General features: G+C 38.0%; 1 protein-coding gene across 5 annotated transcripts in view; it reads left to right on the top strand.

Moving 5' to 3' along the window:
• LOC139721562 (1-phosphatidylinositol 4,5-bisphosphate phosphodiesterase beta-4-like) overlaps positions 1-27,530 on the top strand; it is a 193,997-nt gene that overhangs the window by 50,435 nt on the left and 116,032 nt on the right. For 3 of the 5 annotated variants that reach the window (XM_071632881.1, XM_071632878.1, XM_071632879.1), the window contains exons 3-4: positions 2,065-2,145; positions 10,340-10,399. In XM_071632881.1, coding sequence (XP_071488982.1) covers positions 2,065-2,145; positions 10,340-10,399 — 141 coding nt within the window. Of the gene's footprint in view, positions 1-2,064; positions 2,146-10,095; positions 10,222-10,339; positions 10,400-27,530 lie in introns of those variants that run through there. The other 2 variants (XM_071632883.1, XM_071632882.1) reach the window with 2 other exon arrangements.

Below are 27,530 nucleotides of genomic sequence, written 5' to 3'. Positions count from 1 at the left end.
CTAGAGTAGCTGAAATCAAGGCAATTTGCTGATATCACTTTCAGATGTGACTTTTACTCCGTAGTGAATTTCGACAAGATCAAATGACTAATGTTTATGTGTCAAGGCCCTTTCACACAAACAAAATCTGGTATTTTTCTGAGGTTAGTTCAGACTGGTTTGTCTGTGAAGTTGGTTGTTTTGTTTTTTGTTTTCAATCTTAGATGTCAGTGATTCCATTTTGCAAGTAGAAGAATCGGGACTATAATTCTGTGATCGCTGCAAGCAATGGTCAAACCATGGTATATATATGTCAGTCATACATGGGATACTAACAAAATGGAAGGGAATGAAATGAGTGCATTCTTCCACACCACCCCGTGATCACATGGCTGCAGGCAGTAATGGACCATCAGAACATGGACGTACTACACATAGACTATGAACGGAGGTCTTTCTTTGATCCCATCATCACCGCCGCCACCTGATTATGTGCATCTTAATGAGTACATTCAGGTGTCTGGACAATAATGATTGTGTGATCATGTATCATCACTAACAAAAGAATCGTTTCCCTCATTTCAGTCTTGTTTTGCTGATGTGCCTTTTTCAGACGGAAATGTCTTTGAATAAATACAGATGATGAGGAGCAGCAAAACCTGAGAACATGACAAATTTTGTGTCAAAAGATAGGTAATTGCTGATTTGCACATTTTCACACACGCATAGACCTTGCCTAATGACAAGATGTAGGCCTACCTGTTCTCTACCATTACCATCCCTTTTTGCTCTGGAATAAGCTGCAGAAAAGTGAAATATTGAGATCACAAATGATAATCATTCTGCCAAAATGTTAGCTTTCTTTTGAAAACTGTCTGCTTCTCCTAAGCAAAATTGTTTGAGGCATGATTTCTTAACATACACCACAACTGCACATTCACTTTACTTGATTTTTGTGAGTTATTTTCTTCTGCGCATATAGTTCTAAATTTCTCGAATCTCCATCTTGTTCTTTTCCCCGCTTGCTGGTAGTGACGATGATGGAATCAAAGCAGTGAAGCATGTTAAAAATGTCTTTGTTGTGCTTTTGAGATGTACAAGTGCATGAATTAATAAGAATACCAGGAATGTCTTTGTATATTAGGTCCATGATCAGAATCTTAAGTCAAAATCATAGATGAATGATTCATCTTCAAGTTATATCTAGCAATAGGAAGTGTGATTTGCCATTTACACTCCTTTTCATATGAATACCTGAAAAAGCTCTATATGCATGGCAAGAGTGTACACACTAACTACATCACGTTACCATTTATAGTTGTTTGACGCCCATGCAATGCATTGACAGTCACGCTTTAAAACTAAAGGACCAACAATTTGCAGAGACTTATGAATGTGACACAAATTGGTAAATACCATTCCACAACCTTCATCACCTGCTGCAGGTTGCCCCCATGGTGTGGATCTACCTGTGTACCCCCCAGCAGGTGGCGTATTATGCTGCTGAAATGAATCGACCCCCTGTCTTGGTCACCCCCATCAGAGGGGGTCAGATTGATGACCTGAGCGTCTAGGGGTTAACCCCTCAAACATGCAATCCCATGGTAGAAATGAGTTACTGGTGATCATGCAATGTCTGCCCAATATTTCATTTTCCCATAGAAACAAAACAGCACAGCTCTCTCACCATGGCATAAAACAAATTGATGGTGGATTGAATGTGGAGGGGCAGTGTAAGGTTGCATGCCGTTACTTTAACAACTTCGTAACCATGACAACATGACTTCTGTGATAATGAGAAACTGGTGTGATTGATGATAACAGTTTGAAAATGTGCAATGTGGAATGATTTATTTGCCAACTCTGTCAGTTTTTTTTTTGCTGACAAATGAAAGAAAATATCACTGTGACAAACCTAATATTCATAAAATATTATTTCAAGAAGGAGTGAGAATTTATTCTTACTGTTATTGAGGATACATTTCTGTATGAATGCTGAACACAGATTATTTCATGTCAGGATAGCCTAATGAATGTTTTTGTAATGTGATTTTTGTGCAATTATTTCCCTTTGATTTTCTACAGGATTCTGGATCAATAGAGCAGAACTGTCTCTTCAAGGTTGATGAATATGGGTTCTTTATCTACTGGAAAAGTGAAGGCAGAGTATGTATTTACCAACTGTGTCCAAATATATTGATATGCAATGCATTTGAAAAACAAAAGAACAAAAATAAATCAATGTAGTACATTTTGATTACTTCTTGGTAGGATATAGTCCACACACTCATCAGTTATATTTTTAAGAAAATAAGTGACCAAGAGAGTGCTAACAGTCAAAATACTGTCATCCACCACTTCTCTCATGTTGGCAATATCATGATACACCGTATTTGGTTTCAAATGAACCCTTCATCCAATGACCCATTTGCAATGGAAGAAATGTAGATAGATGGTTTCTTCTGTTTGTGCAAGAGAAAATCTTACTAGGATTTAGCTGTGCTTGTTAACAAACATCTCATGGGAGAAATTTGTTTGCCAGATTGCAGAAAGTAATTTAGCATGCCCTGAACATTCAGTATTACATGAGGGACAAATTTCACACTTCAAAATGCTATGTGGCTGTAATTTTCCAGTATTTTCAGTTCAGAATGATATCTGTAGATATAAAGTTACTGACAATGCTATGTTGAGGAATGTGAGGGGGAAAAAGATACAGCATGATTTTTTTTTTTTTCAAATTCCACAATGCAGTGGTATTATCAATTTGCATTTGTGAGCAAAGTAAGGGAGTATGAACATGTGTGTGGTACATATTCATTTAGATTCATCTGATTTTATGCAAATTATGAATGATTTTTTTTTTTACTGTAGTAACAGCAGTTGCTATGGCAGCAGCCAGAAAATATCGAATCAGCTGTGATCATTCGAGTTGTTACTGTGATTTTGTAACTATAATCACTGTAACTTACAACAATGATAAAAGCTGTGATAAAAAAGGCCCCTGATCACTAACATGTCTTTGACGGGGAGTGAAGCCCAAATATATTATGTGAAATAGGCCCACATTGAAATTTTAGGAAAATCATACCTTCATTTACTTACCTGAGCAAACACTAACTGACAGAAATAACTTATAAAGGAATAATAGGACTGTGGAGATATTATTGTCTCATAATAGACATCTTGGCTGATGGAGATATAATTGTCTCATTAAACAAAATGGCTGGTACGGACAATTCTGCCTTCCGCTGACCTAAAAATGGAGACATTATTTGCTTTCCAAGTAAAGTGGCATCCAGCTTACCAAAATCTGCTCTTGATCAAATATTGATTTGGTGCTTTAATAACTCTAGTGGATTTATCCTTCCCATCATATAATGGCTGTGTTTATCCAGGCAACGGAACTTATAGACACCGGTGCCACACATGACATGCTCCATCATCCAGTGTATGTTTAAGCTTGTTGTATGAACTGATGTAGGACCTTTAAGGGAATGTTCAATAAAAAAAATGTGTAGTAATTTGGATTTGAAGCAGTGAAAAAAAGTTATAGAATGGTGGAAGCTTAGTTTCATGGAGTAATGTGTCAAGGAAGGAGACATTTCATTTTTTTCTCGAGCAGTCTTGAGCAAGACATAAATGTAGCATTGTTTCTCAAGGATGTTTGAATGTGCAAAGTACTCGGCTCTGTGTTTGTTTCATTACTGAAACAAGCCAAGTATAGGTTTTCCCATTCATTTTCAAACTTTTTTCATTCAATTTCACAAATTTTTACTTCAATTTTGTCGCGGAATGTCGGGAGTAGGCCAATCTTACTTTCAAATTCGTCTTTCGTCATTCATTTTCAAATAAAGTCCATTCAATTTAGTCATTTGGCAGACATTTTCGTCATTTACAGTTCAAATACGTCAGTCTCGCTCGCAGCACTCAAAACATCAGGATCGATTTCGTCTTTTGTCAATCATTTCCGTTAAATTTTCATTCATATTCGTCTCATATCTCTACCCGGTGTGATTTTCCAGTCATTCATGCATTGTTTCTTTTTTCTGTAACCGTTCACATTTTACATTCAGGAGTTAACATACACACAAGTGCCCCCCCCCCCCCCCACACGCACACACACAGAACCACAGATACAGACACATACACACAAGCAATCCAAGTACACACTGATACAAATAGACGTATACCGTATCGCAAACGAGAACACTGACAAACGATTTCTAGGCAAACATGATTAAAGACAAAATTTAAGTGCAGTATTGTCGCCTGTTTAATGTCAATGAATGGATAACATAATTATGTTCGCTGCTTTCCAGGATACAAAATTTAAACTTTGCTTCATGCATTATGATGCGAAAACCTGAACATTACGAGTTAAAGTTCAAAATGTGACACTGACATACTGTCCTGGGCTATGACTTTTGACTGTCGTTTATCCTTCAATAATTTTTGTTGGAAGTCTTGTTTTTCATGTGTATTGTTAAAGCAAATGGTTAGGGAATAATGTGTAACGATACAGTTTACGAGAGAAAGTAAAAATATGTGGGCTTAAAGTTGGTTCACCATCAAAATAAAGAATTGACAAGATCGGACTAATTTGAATGAAAAATTCATGAAATTGTGTGAACAAAGACGAATTTGATCTTCACATTCTGCGATCCGTCAGCGGGAGGGACGAATTTGAATGACAATTGACGATTCTGAATGCTATGTCTTCGAAAATGTTTGACGAAAAACAAATTACAATGACAATTGACGAAATTGAAGTTAGGATTTGCATTCCACCTGCTTCTCGGGACGAAATTGAATAACAAATCTTTGAAATTGAATGACAAAAGTGCGAAAATGGATGGGTAAACCTATATTAAACACCTAAGTGGATTTTTACATAAAATGTTGCTAATTTCTGAGTTTCTCAGATTACAGGTTTATACCAGTCTTCCAGGACAGATGCAAATGTTGTTTCACATATTCAAGAAATATTGTGTTGTGAAAAATTGTTATTGTTTGTTTCCATTTTAATGTACATGTATACTTCGCTAGTGTCATTAAAAAGCTTTAAAACCTTGATGATTTTCCTTCAGCCATCTGGATGGTAGTCAAAGTATATTTGTCCCTTTTACAACACTGAAGATTGATAAGCTGGTATATTGTAGAGGTAGGTAATTAAGACTTTTCCTTATAGAGTGATAAAACTGGACTCTTCTTTGTGGATGGAGATGGAATAAATACTATAGCTTTCAAGTGAATCTATTCGACCCAAAAAACAATTTCAGCCATTATTCTTACACCGACCCTCCAAGGTGATCCTCACAAAGGCCGTGGTAAATTGGTCAGAGTTTCTTCCCACGACCACCATGTGGACACAGGGTCGTGGTAAGATATTATCAATTGGAATTTTAATTACTGTGCCATAAAATTTTACTCAGACTAGAAATACTTCTGTACATGGCTTTTTCACATGAATTATTAACCAATATGACAATCGAATGCTTGAAACGGTCTTCACATTTTTGCAATGATTTGTATTTGTAAAGCCAATGAAAAAGCTATGACCATTCCCGCAGAGCTCTCATCAAAGTTACGACAATGTGAAAAGAGGCAAAGTGAATGTGCTATTTAGAATTTATACGAAAGTTATGTGAATTATAGCGATGGAAATACTAGCTTTATAGTCCTTTAGATGTTGTTGATTACTGTGTATTGTATAGCATTTGTGTTGGCAGCAAAGCTCTTTAAAACTTTGGCCTTCTTCTGTTTTGTATTGTTTATCCCATTCTTTTTAGTCTCATGTTTTTCACCCAGTAAATAAACAGTGTTTACATGAGGAGCGTATGGTGTCGTGGTTGTGATGGAACTCATAAGCCAGCCAGCCAGCAATGGTTGTTATGACAGTGGGCCAGGTGTTTCCTTGAAGTAATTTGATGAGGCTAATTACCGCCGGTTTGTAATTAGTGAGATGACCCTGAACCAGCAGATGAGCTGCAAAGCAGCCTGAAAAGCAAAAACAAGTTGGCCTCATCTTTCTGTTTTGGAAGAGACAATGTCTTCTTGTACTATTCATTATTCTCCCACTGTGGAAAGATTGTGGCCCACCTATTTTCAAAATGTTAACAGGTTCTCAAAAAGAGGTGGCTTGGCTTGACAGAAGAATGCCACTTATGTAATAGATTTTCAGTCTTTTTTTAAAATCTTAATACATTTTGGAGCATTTTGTTGAGATGAGACAATCTTGTTCCAGTTCATCGTGAAGGGTTTCTTGGTACCTCTACCACCTGTATTTTTTTTCTTTACTTTTATTTATCTGTTTTTCCCCATTTTACCATTGATATTTCACTGAAAGAGGTGAGAGCCTGAAATGTGTTCTCCAAGAATATTGTCGGCAGAAAAAGAGGAATATTTGTTTACAAAATTATCATTTTTACTTTTTTATTTTGAATGCAGTGAAAGTAGAATCAGTGAAAGTTTTATATGCACACACATGCGGACATACATACTTTCATATTTTTATATAATATATCACACAACTATAAAACAGGTAATGAATTTGCTAAAAAAAAAAATACTGATGAACAAAAAGAAGGGAACTGAAATGTGGGTATGAACAAGGATTTGAGTTGGACAAAATGGCACTGTTAGTGAATTTAATGGAGGAGCAAAGGCCAATGGTTTAATAAGGTGACGCCAACCTTTCATCATTGTCTATTCATTATGATGTTTATCACTGATTACTAGCATTGTATACAATGAAGACCTGCTGTAGTAATGAAGATAGATATGAATAAGGCATAATGGTATGATACAGCTGCACCTCTGGCTTTGGAAAAGGTCAGATGCAGATGAAACAAGGCCATATATGTTTGTGTATTGTATTGTTTGACTCAGCAGCATGGGTAATGCATGATTTATTCATTGAATTATGTACTGCTCATGAGCTTGGAGCAGATTATTCTATCTAATTAGTTGGATTAGCCACTTGAAAGTATACAGAATCTCATAATGTGACAAAGATTTTCAGCTTTGCGTTCACTCTGACTTAACTTAAGATTGATTTTGAACAAAAGTTAAAGGAGACCTACCGATGATTTTCAGATTTGTGCATTTGAACAACTATTTAGTTGTACTGAGGACAGAGTTTCAGAATTTATGATAATTGGGATGAAGAATAAGAATGTTTTTGAAATTTATAACAAATTGCTATGAACAAGGATGATGACATGGCAGGGTCACAATAAGAATGCATGACTTGGGGCTGAAGGAAGCAGAACAAAAGAAGAAGGCATGCGTAGATTACACACAGGTGAACTCGCAAGCAAGCAGTATTGTAATGGAATTACACTGCTGCATTTATGAAATATGTGAGCCTCTATGTGATCATCCTTGTTCAGTGTAATTTGTTTAAGGTTTTTCAAAGTATTGTGTCTTTAGGCGTTTTCACATCAGCCCGATGTTTCGAAATAGCGCGCTATTTTCTGACTTGGGAAATAAAAAAATATCTCGAGCTTGGATTTTTATCGGGCTGATGTGAAAATGCCTTCTGCTCAAGAACCACAATAAATTTCACAAATCTATACATGGAGCGGTTGATTTGTAATACATGGTGTGAAATTATGAAAATCATCTGGAATTCCCCTTTAAATGACTTATATGTTACCAACCTTAGTGAGTTATTCCAGATGGAAAATTACACTATTGCTAATTTGAAAACCAGATTATCTGTAATTTGTGAAATATCTTTTGTTGCTTATAGCACATTTTCTTTTTGAAGTCATTCAATAGCATAGATGAGGACTCACAGATAATTCAGAAAAGAATCTTTCCAAATGAATAAAAAAAGAAGTGATGCCTTTCTCAACATTCTTTTGAATCAGGTGTGGTCTAATATGAGGAGGAAGGTTAAAGGTCCTCTTTACCTTTGGGAGCAGTGATTTAAAAGTGTTCAAGATATCACTTTTGATGCATATGTGTAGGTCAGTTGTATCACAAAGCATCCTACCATACAAAATTTTTGCAATAAAGCCTAAAACATAAGGAGATAGCACTATTTTTCTTATTAAACCATAACTGTAGATGGTTTAGTCTGTAAATATATTTATTATAACTATTGTTCTCATGTTATATATTTAACAATACTTAACATCGATTAGACTGGTTCAAATTTTTACATTGGTTGTTTCTATCCCTAACTCATATTTTAGAACTATTTTGAAGCACTAATGCTGGGTTTTTGTTTCATCTGCAAATGGTGAATTATGCCTTTAAGTTATACCCAGTGTCCGTATAGAGTTAAGAATTGCAGGCAAGGAAAGTATAAGGTATTATTAACTAGTGCTTCCAAATCTTCACTCTCCAACACTAAGAAGGGACTATCTATTAAATGGTACTTGATTAAAGAAAAAAAAAACTTTGCTGACTGAGCCTCTTCCTGATCTTAAAATGACTTAAGTATGCTGGAAGTCTTTTTTTTTTAATATTAATTACTTCAATGATGTTGTCATCAGGATATCCAAGAACAAATACAACCGTAGAGAACTGTTCAAAAGTGTTGTATTAATGTTTATTCCATCACTGTATATATGGGAGAAAAGGAATATTGTAAAGCAGATGACTCCCACAGTTTTGGTATCTTAAAAAACAAACAAACACCTTTTAACAAATATTCTCAACTGCGAGACTTTTAGAACACTGGGAGCTTGTAGAAACCTGCTTCTTAGATTAAAAACAAAAACCCTAAAACCAACCAGAAATTGAGAACATTGTTAAATACATTCAGTGCCCTATGCAACAGAAAGCAGTTCAATTCAATTCATTTCAATTTAGTCATTTCATAAAATCAAACAGCATTCATGGTTGTATTGTTTTCAGGCTGTGAAAAGACAAAAGAAGAGAACAGCAATGTCCATTTACATCATGATTTCTACTGTGCGAGGTGAAGTTCTGTGGCACCGAAGACCAAGAGAGATTTTGACAGGAATGTGCACTATTTAGCATGGTTGCCATTTGGCAGTGTTACACCCAGCCAATAATGATTACTGGGGATTATTGCATTTGCCGTATGTGATTACAGGAAAATGAATTGTCATTGCGTAGTTGGAAGATTGACATTGATCACCCCCGGGTTTTTTTTTTTTTTTTTTTTTTTTTAATGTCTGTTCATTTTGCCCTCTTCCTTCACTTCAGGCTACAAGTACCATTATGTACAGATTATGTATATTAATATCATTAGCATTTGTTTTTGGTGGTGGTGTTTTTGTTGTTGTTGTGCATTGGAAATGGTTGTCTCATACTTGCTGTAGCAGTTATATGGTACTAAAAAGAACCCACATGAGCCATCACTGCAGCAATAATTTATCGCAATGCGTTATGACCTCTTAAAGCTACACACTGGTGTCACATAGCTGATGCAATGCTCAGACTTGAACAGCAGTGCTCAGATTTGAACTGAACTGAACTCTGTCTTCTACACATGAATTGACATCAGCAAATTGTATAAAAACAGCATTTTGCAAGGCATTATGGGATATGTTGTTTAATTATTAGAATTAATAAAAAGGTTTGCATACTGAAATATGTTTTTGTAATCTCTATGAACACCAATGGCATTCAAAAGTGTGCGTGTGTAACCAACAGTGTGTTATAGAGTTTGATGATATTACAAGATTCATGTATTGAATTTCCTTTAGGTCAGCCCATCCTAATTACATCAATTATGTCATGAATAAGTGTGATTATAGAATATTTACTGAAAATTATAAAGGCAGTAAAAAAAGAGATCATCATGTTGAATTTGACTGATACCCTTTTTTTTTTTTTTTTTTTTTTTAGAGAGAGAGAGAGAGAGAATCTAAGAATGAGTACTTTTTTAAATTTAATTTGTATGTACAGATGGACCTGTGTGGTTTTATCCATTGTTGTGCAATTTTTGTATCTTTTTTAAATTTTTTTTCAAATTGTGTAAAGTTGGTAGTGGTTGATCAACAGTTGTTACTTTTCATGATCGATGTTAATTGCTTTGTATAGATTGTTTATTTTAGTGACAGCTGAAGCACAGCATGATGCAATATTGACACTATAGCATGACATGGGAGACAACACTTCACCATTCCATTTTACTTCAGAAACATTCTCATAATTAGGGGTTGAAGTTGGTAACAGAGCGTGACAACTTTGAGCAAACTCATCGCCCAAAATGATGAGATTTTCACTTGAGAAGACATTCGTGAATTGCCAATTATGGTAACCCACTGGTATTGCATCTGGTCATGATAGAATGCCTATTTCAAGTGTGAATCGATAACAGTTTTCATTCATCTTCATTTCCTCTTGTCTTCTTCGTTTCTCTGCATGCACACAGGAAGGGCAGGTGTTGGAACTCTCCCAAATCAATGATGTACGGAAAGGAATTGCGCCAAAGGTAAGTTCTTTCGTCTTCCAATTCTTAGTTGACTGTATGTCTTGCCTCTGTTGATAGAAGGTGGTGTCATAAGTGCGATACAACATGCAGCTAGCAAGTCTAGGCGCAGCTACACTGTAGGCTCCAGATTTTGTTGATACCTGTCCTCTGCTTCAGTACTATGGAGTAAATTTTGATGCTTTATCCTGATTGTTGACATTCGTGGAATTCCAGGCATGAGCAGGTGTTAGTGATCATGTTTCATTATGTTGAGAACTTGCATTGGAATATCCACTGAAGACTGGCGAAGATCATTCTAAACTAATTTCATGGTTACCCTTGAGAGCAAGTTCAGTTTCGATTGTTGCCTGGATAATGTTGAAAACATTTGTAGAGTAACTCTCAAAAGAAGCTGTTCGGGCAGGAGGGACAAAAATGACCTCGTGACTTGTCAGTTGCAGTATAGGGTTCAGAAAGTTTAAAAATGCTGTATTATTGTAGTTCTCTATAACAGTAAGTGTCTTTTGATGTATAGGCCTTTTCCCCTTATATCTTGTCACTGTAAACTGGAGTAATTCTAGACATATGCAATCAATCATAAACGTGCTAAGGAATATGTGGTCTTTGACGGTCGGTTCTTGAACTTCAGTGGCGTGATAAATAGGAGGCTACGAGATAGATTTGTGCTCAGGACTCCTTTTTCCACTGAGTATGCAACATATGCGAGAATTACAGCTTTTAAAAGCTCGCGCAAACATAAACATCAAACAGAGGAGCACTCTGAGAGAGCAGACCTGCGCTAAGCTTCATGATTCAAATATCACCATTTTGTAGGCAGTATCTTCAACGCGTACATAGAGGTATAGGGACAGCTACACAACCCATTTGGTGAAAATCTGATTATATATCATTGACATATTGGAAGATTGAGCTTATTTTATGTCCTTTATGACCCCTATCACCTTTAACCTTTGACCTCATGACCCCAAATTCATTTTCTTTTTTACAAGTTTCATAAAGAGCATACCCTGCAAGTTTGATGAAAATTCATTCATCCATTCTCAAGTTATCTGGTACACAAACAGACAGACAGACAAACAAACATATGGAATTGAAAACATAACCTCCACTGGTTGTAGGTCTCACCCATTGGCGTAGGTAACAATACTTGGATACAAACAACTGCATTGTGCGTGATATTTATATTTCCACTAAAGTGTCTTGTTTGATGCAAAAAGTGATGGGTGTCAGGCAGGTTGGATGTATGTATGATAGAAACCAATAATAATGCATTAAGAGAGTAATGTATTTACAAGGTTTGAATGCGTCATGATATCAACTGCTCAAGTCAAGAAGTGTATGAAAACTTGATGTGAGATACTGTGTACAAACCAGGTTTGTGTCTGTTTTGAGGTTTGTTTCTTCTCTGTTCTTGAAATTCATATTAATAGTCATTTTCAGATTTTTCCTCTCATAACATGTAATCTACTCCCTCACTCCAATAGCTATCGTTTAGTTTAAAAATGGACCAAACCTTCGGACAGGAGGGTGGGGGGGGGGGGGGAGGATAGGAAAAAGGAAAATTTATACAATTTAATTTGTCCATCCTGCAACAATAATGAAATGTTATAAATATTCTTTCTGCCTTACAATATGGCGAAGTGGGATCTTTTCTTTGGCATGTGTACACCAAACAATAGGCCTAACTGCTTAAATTTTCAGAAGGGGGGGGGGTAGCATGGGGCTCACTCTAACTAATTGTGTGAGTGAGTAAGTGCAACAATGAGTGAGTGCAACAATTGTTCCTGTTTGAGAAAGTACACTGTAGCTGGCAGTACATAGAATAAGAAGAAGTAATGGCTATTGTGGCAGTGTCATATTCAATTTATAATCATAATTTGCAATAATAGCTGAATTTTCTCTTTTGATACACCATAATTGTTGCAAAGGCCGAACTTTTTTTTCTCATGTTTGATTTGTGTGTGAAAGATCACACTAGCCATTTGAAAACATTGCTCCAAGAAAGGGTAGACCTGTGAAATTAAGACCTCATAGAGTGTTGACAAGACACCATAGTGGGATTGTTGAAATGGCTTCTGTGTGCCAGTTGAGAGATTCTTACACCTTCAAACATTTTGATTTAATCACCCGCTGTGTACTCTGCATGGAGTCCGCACATTTTTATTGAGTTAGAATTGGCCCAGGAGACACATTGGGCGTTTCTCAAGCTATTACAGCATGGTGTGAAATGGATAGGTGATTAATTTCCTGGTAGAACCTCCTCTGCCTGGTTTCATCTTGAGTGGTCAAGTTGTGTACTGGCTCACATTCGGCTGCCTTGTGCACACACCAATTATTGCACTTGAGAAGGGGGAACCAGACTTTGCCGGGGTGTTGAAAAGGGCAGTGATTGCTTGCCAAATAGCATCACAGTGATGAAATTTGCCCCGGGGAGATGTTGAGGAAATACACCACAATGAGTTTATGTAGCCAGAACAAACATAGTTCAGACGGCGTGCGTGTCAAGACTACAGGCATGCGGGATGAGGGGAGAGCTATTACATGTGGGGGCCAAAGATGAAAACAACCCCTGTGGCAAATCTCTTGACACAATATATTGATGAGTATTTTTTGTAAAGCAGTAACAGTAATACATTTTCAAAAACAAAACAACGCAAAAAAAGAAGCACACACAACATAACAAGTCTGATACTGATGACTTTGTATTCCAGTGCAGAGGAATCAAAAAGCTACAGATATTTGCTACTGATACGGCAACAACAAACAACATAATATAGTCTTGAATATTAATGATGTGTTATTCTTCAGAGTTTACACTCTGTGATTAAAATTTCAATAAGACCCTCTTGTTTTGCAGGGATACTTGTTATATCTTTCTCTCTTAAATGTATGTATACATTCACATAGATGTGCCTTGATTAATTATGTTTCATCATGTTTAATGAAATGAAATAAAATTCATATTCTACATTTTGGGCATTGTATATAGTAGTATGCATGTAAGATTATAAGTGAGTGTGTTTAATATTTAGTATAAAAGTCCAACACATGCATTTTATGACTGTAGAGAAGTTATGTAGAGAGCATACACTAAGAGTTTTTAAATCAATGAAGAACATTTATATCACATTCTTTATTTGCGTGTACATGTTTGCTTTGATGGGTTCTCTGCTAGTTAGCTCTCTATGAAGTACATGATTGATTATCCATACCAAGAGAGAATCACAGATTTGCTCTAGATAACAGTAAACACCCATCTGCTGTTAACTGAAATACTTCTCTTGGCTTTTTGAGTATACCTTTTTTTTTCTTGATAATGATTTCTTGTTTAATTATCAGCATCACCTGGCCAACTTCATAAATGTCACAGGTTATGATCAGTAAACCAAAAAACACACAGGAGTGCAGGTTATATGGGAGAATTCTAATTTGACCAGAATTTATTGACAGATGTATGTAGGTACTTGTGGAATGAGAAAAAGGAGCTCTGTCGTGTACATATAAAACATTTGGGGGGCAAAAAAACAGAACATGATTATTTCATTGAAAGAAAAGAAATGACAGTGGCAGAAACAAACCTGCCAACTATTATGTTTTAGAATATGTAGTATATTCTATCTTCATCAAAAGAATCTGCATGTGTTTTATGAAGTATGCATTTTTATTTCAAATTTGATGTATCATGCTTAATAGTAAATGCAATTTCCAATTGTTTGAATCTAAGAATTATTTTTCATTTTGAGGTATGCTTTTCAGTGTACATCGATATGTGCTTTTGTTCTAATCAGCAAAGATTTTTTTTCTGCAGACAGCCGTATAAACCAAGATACGAAAGTATTCAGAATGGTAAAATATGGAAAACTCATCTATTGAATGAATTTTCACATGGTTTCTTGAGTGATACTGTGGAACATAGCAGCTTCTTTTGAACACCAGTGAGCCCACATAATTGGATCTCTAAAGGCCCTGTCACACCTTTCCAGGCAAGCCTTGTGTGCGACTTACGAAGAACAGTTTTTACTACCCGGAGGTCCCCACAGATGACCCACACATGGCGGTACCTAGCACGTATCTCGTCCGTAGTTACCCGGAGTTGTGCATGCAAGTCCACTTTACCCGCAGCCAAGTTTTGGCCCTGACAAATCTTTCTGGGCAAGATACGCGGGCTTGATGCATGTGGGGATTTTCCAGTAGGCAGGACAATTTTTGCAGGCGGACAAGGATTTGGATGAGTTTCACATGCTTCTTTGCCTGCTGGACTCGCTCCTTACGTTCTACTTACATCCATTCCGTTTGACCTGCGTGTAGGCGCATGGCTGACAAGTGAGGGCTGACAACTCGGTGAAGGAATTCCTCTGAAGGAATTTGATATGGCAGATGTCCCACAGAATGTCATGCAGATGGCATGTGCTTTTGGCGCAAAAGCATTGATCCACAGGCACCTTACGTACTTCAAGTGGGTCAACTGCCTGTGACTTGCGGCAGCTATGAGCCTGCTTCTGGTGTTCTGCGTGGACCTCTGCGGGCAATTCCCGCAACTCACCCACAAAAGTTTTGGTCATGCTCAAAACTTGGCTGCGGGTAAATAGGACTTGCGTGTGCACCTTTGGGCAACTACGGGCGAGATGCGCGCTATTTACTGTCAGGTGCGGGCCAACTGCTGGAAGGTCTGGGTAGCAAAAATTTTTTCCCACAAATCAACTTGCAATGCTTTCCCAGACACAATTTGACAAGGCCTTGAGCATGCTCAAAACTCGTTCCGGGTGAGTCGCGGGGGTTTTGCTGCAGAGGTACACTCAGAACACCAGTAGGAGGCCCTTAGCGGCAGCATCTCGCAGGCAGCTCATACAAGGGTACTTCGCAGCTGTAACGCAGGTACTTCGCAGCCCCTGTATTTCGCTCATAACTGAAAGCGGATCGGTTTCGAAGCTCTCACACGGGTCACACAGACTATACGCAAGTAGCAGGTAAGACGCAAGTACGGAACTCGCCAACATCCTTGTCCGCCCGCAGAAAATCCCTACTCGCAACAAGCCTGCGTAGCTTACCTGGCAACGTGTGACAGGGCCTTAAAGGTGCATGGTCCCCGTGTTTTAGTCAAATGCGCACGCGGGCGCACGGCGCAAGTTTCCTATAGAGACCTACGCTATCGACTTCTCTTTGGCGCTTACGCTTTGGCCCACTTTTCCGAGTCCGAAGAAGTCCGATTCACTGTAGTCAGTGGTCCGACCACAGTTCGGCTCATGATTCGGCTGAGGGGGATGACAGCTTAAGCAAACTTCTTTTGTGATGTCATAATAACAAGCACATGCACGCACCCTGGCATTACTACAGACTGCGCGATGCGCAGAGAAGACAACGAAGGCAACGTTACTTAGCAACACCTACGCACTTTACTCTTGATGACAGCTCTACTTCGGTAATCTTCGTATCAATGCTAACGGTGATCGGCAGTATCATCAACAGCGCCATCTACACTACCGGGACTATGCCCCTTTAAGGTTCAATGATCTTGAGGCAGGAGCACTTAGATGCATAACAATACTACAGAGGACTGTTAGGTAATGCTCAGTAAAAGAAATCCATTTTTATCCTCATATCTTACTTTAATTCATTTGTTATTCATCAGCTGCTAGGATTGTTATTTGATTGTGTCAGTTATCAGTTATAATATCCTTCAGTAAGAATTATTAAATAGAAGACTAAGATGATACCTTAGTATATAAATTTAGTATTAGTTTAGTAGAATATCACTTGTTGTTGGTTTCATCTGTGCTGTGAGTGAAATAAAAGCAGTGAATTATTGTAATTTGTTGTTGTTGCTGTACTGTAATGGAATCCCTGAATACATTGAAGATGTAGGTGTTAAACATTCTAAATCTACCTTTAAAGCCTTAAAAAATATATAATGCTGGTATTATTTAATATATGTTTTAGTTCATGTCCATTTCATGTCTACCTTTAATTGATGGATAAGGTTTAGTTTTTACCCCTCATGCTAAATTGATAAACAGAATGCCATTGTAATCTTAAAAAAAAAAACACCACACAGACAATTACCATTTTTCCATTGTAGAAATATATGTTCAATACAATAGTATTGGACGATTATTCGTGAAATGCATCCACATATGTAGTGCCACTCTAGGCATAACACATAAAATTTTCAACGAGGAATGAGTTGCTATTGAAAAGAGAGTTCAAATAATTTCTCACAGATTCAAGGAAATACACTGAGATAATCATTTGTGGATCAAATTGTTCTGGAAGTTATCAGAATACATGGGAGAATTTGCTTTGTGTTGTACTCACTCAATGCACCTGCCTTCATTATTGAGCAGTGCCCATCTTCATTTTTTTTAAAATTAGGAATCTTGTTTATTAAGTATCTGCTCTTGGAACTGGAGCAGAACACTAGGTACTGAATTGTTTTCATCAAGATATATATTCTCTAATACTGCCATGCTCTGTAATTAGCACTCATTGTTCCATAGTTGCCAGTTATGGTTATTTTCCTGATATTGTGAGTAATTATGACATTGCCATTACTGGGCATTGTCATTGTTGTTTATGTATTGATGGCTACTGCTATGCTCATTGCAGTTATTAGCAATATTTTCATCTTCATTATAGTACATACAATGGTGTTTAAATTTAAAGTACAATACAGGATGTTACTATGTAGTTTAAATGTGTGATTGACACATAAGGAGTAGGACTAGGTATACTTGTAATGAACCAGGAGCATTTAGTCACAAGATGTTAAAGAAAATCAGGGATACTATTTTTACCAACAGGGTCTAATGAGTGTGGCAAGGATTCTCTTCTCATTTGAAGGTGCAGCATAAAAAAGCTGACATTCTGTTGTTAAAAAAAAAATGATAATGAAAATAGACATTTTATTTGTACTTGTTGGCCTGTTGAATTTGCCGAATTGACCTCTCACAAAATTCACGAAAATTAAAACCTCACAAAGTATCTGGTGTATACAGTGTATTTCTCATTGAACTTTCCTAGTACTGGGTGTGCCAGGGTTATCTATACCGGTATTGAAGCTTATCAAATCTCACAGACAGAAATATCACTTATATAAGAAAAAGCAGTGCTTGACATTTAGATCACAGTAACATCATCAGTACCATTGTCAGTCTAGGTTTTGAAACATATCACCTCTCACAGACATTGTAACTGCCTTGGCTTTAGTGACTTCAGGCCTAAATGTCAGCTATGTAATCTTTTGTTGTTACTGATGGGTTGGCTCTTAGATCTATGCATTAAATGTGATGCATGTGCAAGTAACCACTGTGGGGTTCATGCAGTAGAGTGGTCGTTAGCATTAGAATGATAATGATTTGTGATGTTATACTCATTCTTTTCATTGGTCTGTTATAACATGTGACATTTTGAAACTGAAACTTGCATTTAAGAAAGAGTTCGAGAGAGAGAGAGAGAGAGTATGGGAGGATCAATTTCAAGAGCTTGTTGCTGCTCTGTGAAAGGGTGAATAACCCACATGAATCATTTCTGGACATGTTTGTTCCACATGTGCTGTGTATACCCAGCTGTACGTATTCCTAGCTTTCAGACAAAGCACTCCAGCTGACATTTCGAATGAATTACATGGTCGTACGCTCAGACCTGAGTAAGATGTAAGTAGAGCAGGGAATATTTGTTTGTAGAAGTTTTTGGTATTGTCTTGAAGTAGCTAGTGCTCGGATGGAAGAACCAGAGATACAAAAAAATACTTAAAAAAAAAAGAAAAACAATTCTTATCACAACAGCTCTAGAGTGAATGGAAGGATAATACACACGCTGCTGTCTTGGTTGTTGACTTAATTAAAAGACTTATATCATCGTGCACATGGCAGATTGTCGTTGATGCACTTCCATGTGCACGGCAGATTGTCACTAGACTATGGGAGTGCGCATAGGGTTAACAACATTCTGCCATGCACAGGGAAGAGCATTAACAACATTCTGCCATGCGCATGACGATATTGGATTGTTTTTCCACACCAAATTCATGTTGACTACAGTAAAGCTGGTGAGTAAAATCATAGGAACAGATTGGTTGAAATTTATCAAGTGGCCCTGAATCACAAAAGTGAAAGAATCTGAAATTTTTACTCCTTGTCATTGAATAGTGACAGTGGTTATGTCCACTTATGCGAATATACTGAGATGATATGTGCACACACACAATAAAAAAAAATATCTATATTTGTGCAATTGTACCACTAAGATCTATCTAATGCAAAAGCCTCTAGATTGTGTATTTATGTACTTGCACCCTGTCCTTTGTCTCAGATTTTAGGTTAAAGTTAGATATTTGCCATTGCCTTTGACACTGTACACATTGCATTAGTGCTGGCCACCAGATACTACCATTATGCTGTCGATTTCTGAAGGTGTGGACAGGATTCAGCCGTTCAGAAGAAGTATTTACCAGCCAAATAACTTACCACAGTGCTTAAAATGTGTGTATAGCGTGAAAGCTGGAAAGGGTGAGCAATACTTCATATGGAGCCCTAATGGAAGAATCTGGGTGACTCGGTATTTAAAGACTGAGGATTGAATTCTTAGTTTGGTTACAATGTAGCTTCTCACATCCCAGTGAGTAAATTTGGTGAGCGACTGGCGATGGCTTAGCAGAACAAACAACAACCATTATTGACTCAGGCATTTTTGGTATTATAGCATCTGGGCACTCTCGAAAAAATAATTGTACATACACTGTAAAGATCATTTGAGCTGTGAAAACTTTACACCCACCAGATATGTTCAGGAAAGAAGCTCATTGGAACAGAGTCACACATGTGTCCTTGGCTACATGTTATATTCTACTGTTACAGAATACAATAAAGTCCAAAGTAGGTTTTGTGATGAAGTCTACATTAAATGTAATACTCTGTAAATGCTTGCATTGATTTCTGGTATCATTCTTCCCCCTCCCCCTTTTTTAGTAGGGCAAATATATCAACATACCTCCATTTTGTGATATATTTGGTAACACTGTGTGATATGGAGAGTTCTCTGGGTTCTCAGAGCAAAGATCTTGAGTTTGAATTCTACCCACAGTGTACTGTATTATACGCCAAATATCTCATGAGATTTTATTTTTGTGAATTATGGTGAGTTGGGTGCATTACGCGGATTTAAAAGCATGCAAAAATATTAACTCCGATCTCGATGTGACGTGCATGCATACATTTCTCCATTCAGTAATGTACTCTACAATCTTGAATTTGACCACTCACGAAATTGTTGGGAAGTCCCAATTTGCTAAAAATCAGACTTGCTAAATATATCGTTTTATATAGTACATCCTTGGACAAGATTATTCATGTATAACGTTCCTTATGACCAAGGAGAAAAATGGCTATTTGGATAGTGTATTATGATGGCAGGACTGTAAGGTAGAGCAAATGAAATTAAGCTGTTTTTGTAAGATTATGCAAAGACTATAGACTACCAATGTTTGATGTCATAGCCATTCATCACCATGGAAACTGTTTTTTAAGTAACCTCACCTGGCCAGGTCTGTGAAGACTATTGTTGCTAACTATGCTCACACCTGGTTCCAACTCAAGCTGTAACAAAAAACTGAGACATCACCACTCTATTACCTTTGCATGAATTATTTTCATTTCTTTTCCTTTCCTTTTTTCCATATATGTTGTAAGTTATATGATTGTTATCTTCAGTATTGGCATAATCATGGTTTGCAGCTATTTCTGTTGCTGCCTTTCACAGTAACAGACCACTCCTTGTCAGTCACTAGCGACCTTTTCTATTTAAAAAAAAAGATCAAAACTTTCATATATTTCATAGAATTGTGATAATTGCTGGGCACATTTGTGAGGAGAAACACTATTCATTGATCTTTGAAGTAGCCTTGACTTTTTGTCGTCTTGCATTGAGCCTTAGAGCGTGGTTTGGCTGTCTAACAAGCGTAATCCATGGTGACCCTAGTTATCATACATTATATTAAAGGACAAGTTCACCTTCATAGACATGTGAGTTGAGTGAATGCAGCAATATTAGTAGAACACATCAGTGAGAGTTTGAGCAAAATCGGACAATCTGTTAAAAAGTTATGAATTTTTGAAGTTTCTGCTCAGTCACGGCTGGATGAAAAGACTACTATAGCTTGTGATGTCACATGAGTACAACGATATAAAGAAAGAATAAAGAAAATTCAACATATTTCCATTTTTCTCGCCTAACAAAAGAACACTCGACTTCTCTCTTTCAGAAGGCAGGGGGAATAATATTACCCTTAAAATACGTCAATAGCAAGTCGAAGAAATGTGCACTTTATTCAAAAAGTAAAGTTTTGTGAAATTCTCTTTGTATTTTCCTTATATGGTTGTACGCCTGTGACATCATACACTGTAGTAGTCTTCTCTTCCAGCAGTGACTGCGCAGATACTTAAAATATTCGTTACTTTTGAACGGATTGTCCAATTTTCCTCAAACTTTCATGTGTGTTCTGCTAATATTGCTGCATTCTCTCAATCCTTATATGTTTATGAAGGTGGACTTGTCCTTTAAGCCTTCAGTACCCAGGAGTTTCCTACAGTGTCATCTCCTGCTGCTCCCCAAAGGAGGCAGTAAATTTCACCAGTTTGGATGGGTTAATAGACAATGTGATAGTGTTGTCATGGAGATTAGGATGCAGAGTAAGGTGGTACAGGTATGACATAGGACATAGGGCTGTCAAAGACTAATACACCACACCCCAAACATACACACACCCATACACACAGACACATTCGAGTGATGGCCGTGGGCAGTCAAGGAGCTAAAAGGGTTACTGCTCCATGGAGCTGAATCCCAGCATGCACAATTACAGCTGTGTATTGAACACTTTCTAGACTGATACTAAGACCAAATCCCACATACATTTAAATGATGTGTCATGAGACTGCAGTTAAAGCCCCAGTCACATATAAACAGGGATCCTCAAGGATCTACACGATGATCTGGGGAGATTTGGGGAGATCCGGGATAGTTTCGACCTCGATGGAGTGTCGATGAGCGCTGATATGACTGTACACACAGTATCAACACGGCAGCTACACGGATAAGGCCGGAAGAGCATGGCGTCTACACGGACAAACACGGCATCTACACGAATCAACACGGCAGCTACACGGCAGCCACACGGACCATCCCAGATTGCTCTGCCAACACGACAGTCCTTGGATGACAGCGGATGTCTTTGACCTCCAAAAGTTGTCGTGTTGGCCTCCCAGATGTCCAAGGATGCCAAAGGTGTCAACACGGATCTCTCCCCTGATCACCCTGGATCAGATCCGGGGTGATCCGGCATGTCTATGTGACTGGGGCTTTGGGTCTTATGGACATTCAGAAAACACAACTTACTAAAATATCAGGCAAGAAATATGAAATATGTGAATGCATTGTGACTACAGACACAGGTTTTTGCAACATTATCTATTTTCCTTGACTCATCTGTAATTTCATGTTTGTGTTTTCATGAATTACGGAAATGAAATCTTCACTAAAGGGCTGTATATTTCACCATTACACGCATTCATCTCCCCCCCCCCCCCATATCATGCACATAAGTGACATTTTGCATACTAGTAATGCATTAGACAGCTAAAAGGGTAGATGAAAAATGAGATGACAGTTGACCTTATTCAGAACAAGCCAAACAAACATGCATAACCAGTTGATAAAACAAGTAGTCCTAGCAATTTCCCCTGTGTCCTATCTTAACATGACATGTTGTCCTGATAACAATTCCTACATAATGTGCTTGGCTCGCATAATTAAGAGATAAGGGGAGCACATACTGAACAGTCTGAAGAGCCATTAGTTATATGTTGGAGGTAGTTCATGCTTTTCCAGAAAGCTTCAATTTGCTCTTATTAGGGAAGAGATGAATACATCATTCACTGTTGCCATGGTGACGGCTTGTGATCTCAGGAAGATGTGAAAGTGTTTTTCCTCCCTGTTTCACTCCAGCCTCATTGTAAGTGTTCTCTTTTGGCTCTGGCTGGCACAAGCTTAACTGATTCTTTGATTGCTTTGTGATTCTTTGATTGCTTTCATCCATTGTCCAGATGCTATTACACAGTGCAGGGCATTATGTGCTGAAGTTTCCTCATGTGCGCAAATATTCTTTCACACAGCAGTTTTCTCTATAAAAGGGCTCACAATTCTCATAGCCTTCTTTGCAAATAGAGAAGTGTGTTTAGCTGTGATATGACAGTTATTCAATGCATGGTAAAGGGCAACTGTACAGCTTTGAAGTCATACAAGGTAGTGTAAAAGTCAGATTTAGAATGCTGTACAATGCTGTTCATTTGATGTCTGGCAGTCGCTTCATTTCAATTTTAAACAAGTCTTTTTACATCAAAGAAAGAAATGCATGTTTGTATGATGAAGTCTTGGTCAAAGGTCATGACACTGTAAAATATCTGCTTACCCCTTTGAGGACTGGCTAATTTTGCTATAACACATGTTTTCCATAGACACCTGCCTTAGTATTCTTGGAGCTAGTCTCCAATGGGTTAAGCTGCACAAGTGGTATTGTAACTTGTACAATTTATAAAATTTGGACTGGATTTGTTGCATCATCAATGCCTGTGTTAAAGCTAGTGTGACTTGCATTCCCTTTGCTTTATACCATTTATATCACTCAAAATATTTATCCCCTCCCTGCAGATGAATATTTTTTAAGAATATGTAATATTATTTTGCCTTAGCCTATGAAAGAAAGGAGATATTTATTCAGTAACCTCATAGGCAGTCATTCATGTGAATGTACTCTTTGCTATGCGCATCTAAACAGTGAATAGATGGCAGTTGCATAATCTCTTGTTTAAACGAAAACTTTCACCTTGCATAACAGCTAGAGGCTGTATACATTTACATCAGGGTGATATACTTCCTAAATCATACCATTCTTTGTTTCTTTTTTGAAAGGATGGTTTTCAATGAGCTATCTGTACATGTTACTGATCTCTGTGGGCAGGTCATAAAATGGAAATCCATTCTTTTGAATGTGCAATCTCAAAAGTTTACAATGGAAAGTAAACAGAGGAAGCTAGGGCCATGATTCCGCCTGAGAATGTTTATTTATGCAGTTCAGGCACCGCAAGCTGCAATCATCCCCATCCCAGCTTCCCTTTTGGTCTCTCCTCCTCTTCCTATGCATCTATTCCATACTCTTCTTCCCATTCCCCTCCCCCTCCCCCTCCCCATCTCCCTTCCCATTCTCTCCCCAGATGCATCCATTCCAAACTCCTCTTCCCCCTCCTGTTCTCCTCCTCTCCCACCCCCCTCCCTCCTTCCGACCCAACCCTATTACCACCACACATTATGCCTATCCCTGGATGCTTGAGAATTTGGGGCAAGGTATTCTCTATCTCTCATGCATACACACAGACTTTCTTTCTGCCTTCTAATAACCATGGGTTATGTAGGGACCCTTCAGTATATTTTGCCAACTCCCTTGACATGGTAGTCTGAAATCTCAGCCTGTTCATTCAGATTTTAATGCTGGCAAACTACATTTATATTCTCTAGCTCTGGGAAGACACTCTTTGGTTTCCTTCTATAAACATTGGTTGCCAGTGTCTGTTATATCTGTGACTTTTTACCTGTGAGAACAAACTAAAAAGAAAGATTGAAGTCCCTAAATATCATGGCATGCTCACACCTGAGCATGCTTTTAACAGCTTGTCAAGACAGACTAAAGGTAAATTGCATGCTGCATTTCTGATCAGATTCATATTCATACATTCTTTTTTTTTGTGTGTGTGTGACCCACTTACAATGTATTGGTATATCACATAGGCTTCTCAGCATACAGATTAGGAACATACATTGAGGGCTTTTAGGAATTTGCAAGAAATCAATCTGCCCAACCACTCAAATGTCTATTATGGATTTGTCCCAGTGAAATTTTCATCTCCAGTTTCATGGAGCTATAAAGGCAAGGTAAACACAGGCATGCACAAAGCCGCATACAGCATTATTTGCATTTAGAGTGAATTGTGTGTGATGGAGTCAAATATTGTTTCAGGTTCACATTGTTCAAAGCTATGTCAGAGAGCACTAGTTTCCTTTCTACAACAATCCCACACAATGATATCAGAAACGTCTTCGAATCTCATCACTGCTCTGCAAACAATGATTCTTTATTGCACAGTCACCGACCTGACAGTGTCATGCTGTCACCTGTTGGCAGATGATTCAAATATCTAATCATGCTGTTAGTTCATATCTGCATTGTTTTATGAATTATGATTTTATATCCAAAATGTAAATAGTTTGTGCAGTTTCCTGGAAGAAGAAATTTCCTGGCAGTTTCACAGACTTAACGTCCAATAAATATTTGTGCACACCCTTTAAGATGCACAGAAAGAAAAAAGTCTCTACTTGAATTTGGGGGCGAGGGGGGGGGGTAGTTTTCCTAATCTATATGGTAAAAATGTCTGAAGACATAAAATGCATAAAAGTCGCTGTTCTATGCCATTATCAAAATATCTGTTTTGGGGTCACCAATGACTTTGCTCCAGTAATGCTCCAAACTCTTCTACAATATTGTATTTGCTGCATGGGACCAGAATGGCATTTGTCAGAAGTCATTACCATCTTCCATTTGGTTTGATTTTCTTTCTTGTAATATGATATTTCTGGTGGTCATTCATAGAGGATATATATGGGGATATTCCTTTTTGGAGACACAGGAGTCCCAACTTGTGCAGTGCTAGCTCATTCACGATGATAGAGGCTGCTGGAGTGTGTGGATTCTTCCCTCCACCTTACTGCCAACCCACCACATACTGAGCAGTGTATGGGAAAGGTAGCATCATCTGTCGTTGTTGGCTGGTACACACACTGACTTTCCTCAGTCGTGGCCTGGTGGACTCTGTCAATGACGGAGACTGCTGATCAAATTCAGATTCAGTTGACGTCACACCGCCGCCCTGCCGTCCCGAAATGGGTTCCTCCTCTCTGTTCAGAGCTTAAAGACTCCAAGCCTGTGCTCGAGAGGAGACCATTTTTCCTTTTTATCCGGTGGCCTGGTCTGCCGATATGTAGTGCACGGGATTGCTGCTCCTGAATTAGCTGGCTGAGAGGGAGAATAGGGAATGAAATGAGGCTTTGATGTGCTGCGATATATTAGATCAGATGACATCAAAAGGTGCGAGACTGTGTCATATTGCTACAGGTGCATGCTCAGCTGAGTAGTAGCTTTGAGCACGCAAATGGCAAGTGCTGCTTAAGAAAAGAAAGGAATTGGCACCTGATAATAAAGACACAAAAGATGGGAGCACACAGAAAGCATGCAAACACTTCCACTCTAGAGCTTTAAACGGTAACACAGATGTGTAGTCTTAGCCCAACCCATACCAGATCATTGATTTCTAAAAGCATCTGCGTTATGTGTACTGATGTTCCGCTAGATATGAGCACATTATGCTCGCTTGATGACAGAGCACAAAATATACGTACAGTGTGTTTGGGAATTTGCATCAGATAGAGCAAAGCAGTTTTTTCCTTTTGTAAATGGTGGAACAAAGAGGCATATGTGAGTGCTTGCAGATGTAATTACAGTTTGGGCTTAATGCGCTAGATAGATGGCAATAAAATATGTTTGTATGTCATCGTTTCCTGGAGGAGTGCCCATGACAAGTTGAGAGATTATAGAAAGAAGGGGATACAAGGAAAGGAAGCAATACCTAGATGACATAAAAATTTCATAGAGCATTTTAGTAGAAATTGTCTTTCAAATGACATTGTGATCCATCAGACATAACCATATATTCTGGTATATGAAAGGAAGTAAAGGAGAGCAAATTTGTGGTGTATGAGGGGGGGGGGGGGTTAGTAAAGGCTGAGGGAATGCTCTAGCGTGGAAGGGAAGTGTAGGTCATATGAATGTTAGATTGTTCCAGGGAACTGTTTATACGGCATTCTGGGAAGGCATCTCTGTTTGACATTTTGACGTCATCAGCTATCTCTCGCTCTCACTCTCTCTCTCTTTTTCGCTCCATCTCTCCCTATCCCTCTCTCTCTTTTGCTTTCATCTCTTTTTTTTTCTCTCTGCCAGTATACCTCTTGCTGACTGTTTTCATACTTTTCCAGGGAGCTTTGAGTGGTCTGTCTCTCTCTCTCTCCTTCCGATACTCCTTCCCGTCTCTCTCCTCGTTCTCTCTCAGAGTTCCTTGGGAACTACTCAACTGTCGCGTTTCCCATTAGCCTGCCTTGATGCGATATGCAGAGGGTTTGTCTGCTAATCATCGCCTTGGCTGGGTTTGGGCATAAATTGTCCTTTTTAATGTTCAATCTGTTCCATATGACATCACAGTTTTCCCTCCCTGAGCCAGCTGAGCTGCAGAAATAGATTTTGAGGAAAGATGTGTCTGTGCTTATGCTTTGTTGATGTAACCACTGGTAGTCGTACATATTAAATAGAAGATTTAATTATCTATTCCTGATTGTTGAGCATACACTTGTATGTATTTTGTGTACATATCTAGATAGATAGACATTGAATGATAGATAGAGTCAGAGAAAGAGATAGGTATACGCATTCACACATACATCTGTAACTTGTAGATATTATTCATTTGTGTTATACTCTGCGTGTCTGTACCTCCATGTACTTTACAATACCAATTTGCACTAAAAAGTAGCAACTTGGAATTGACTGAGCTAAGAAAAGGTAGTATTCATTTGGTCTAGTTAATGACAATTTGTAAACTGTAGATGTGTAATATGTTTTCATGATTTTGATCCTTATTTACTGTATGATGTAGACAAGAAAATGTATGTCTCAACATTGAGTAATTCTTTTTTTCTCTTTGAAGAGAAAATTATTCATAAAATATTAACTTGTTGTTCATAGCTGAGTGCTTTGTGAGCATGGATTTTACTCTTTGTACAATTCTCAAAATGGATCAGGAAATATCCTCTCGAAGGGAGAGAAAAGAGAAGGTCTTTGTGCCATTTTACGTTGATACCACCATCTAGTAGCCTTCTCTTCCCCTCCACTTGGCCTCTTGATGCAGATGGTGTATTTTAATACCAACATGCAGAAATGGAAGCCAGATCTGTGACTCATTTCAAATATACATAAATTTAT

This window comes from Diadema antillarum, unplaced genomic scaffold, assembly GCF_040938485.1.
Source record: "Diadema antillarum isolate AM-2024a unplaced genomic scaffold, OU_Dant_1.0 scf00000145, whole genome shotgun sequence".
In the NCBI taxonomy this organism is placed as follows: Eukaryota; Metazoa; Echinodermata; class Echinoidea; order Diadematoida; family Diadematidae; genus Diadema; species Diadema antillarum.
The sequence above is the reverse complement of the archived record's forward strand: the minus strand, read 5'-3'. Positions and strand labels throughout refer to the sequence as shown.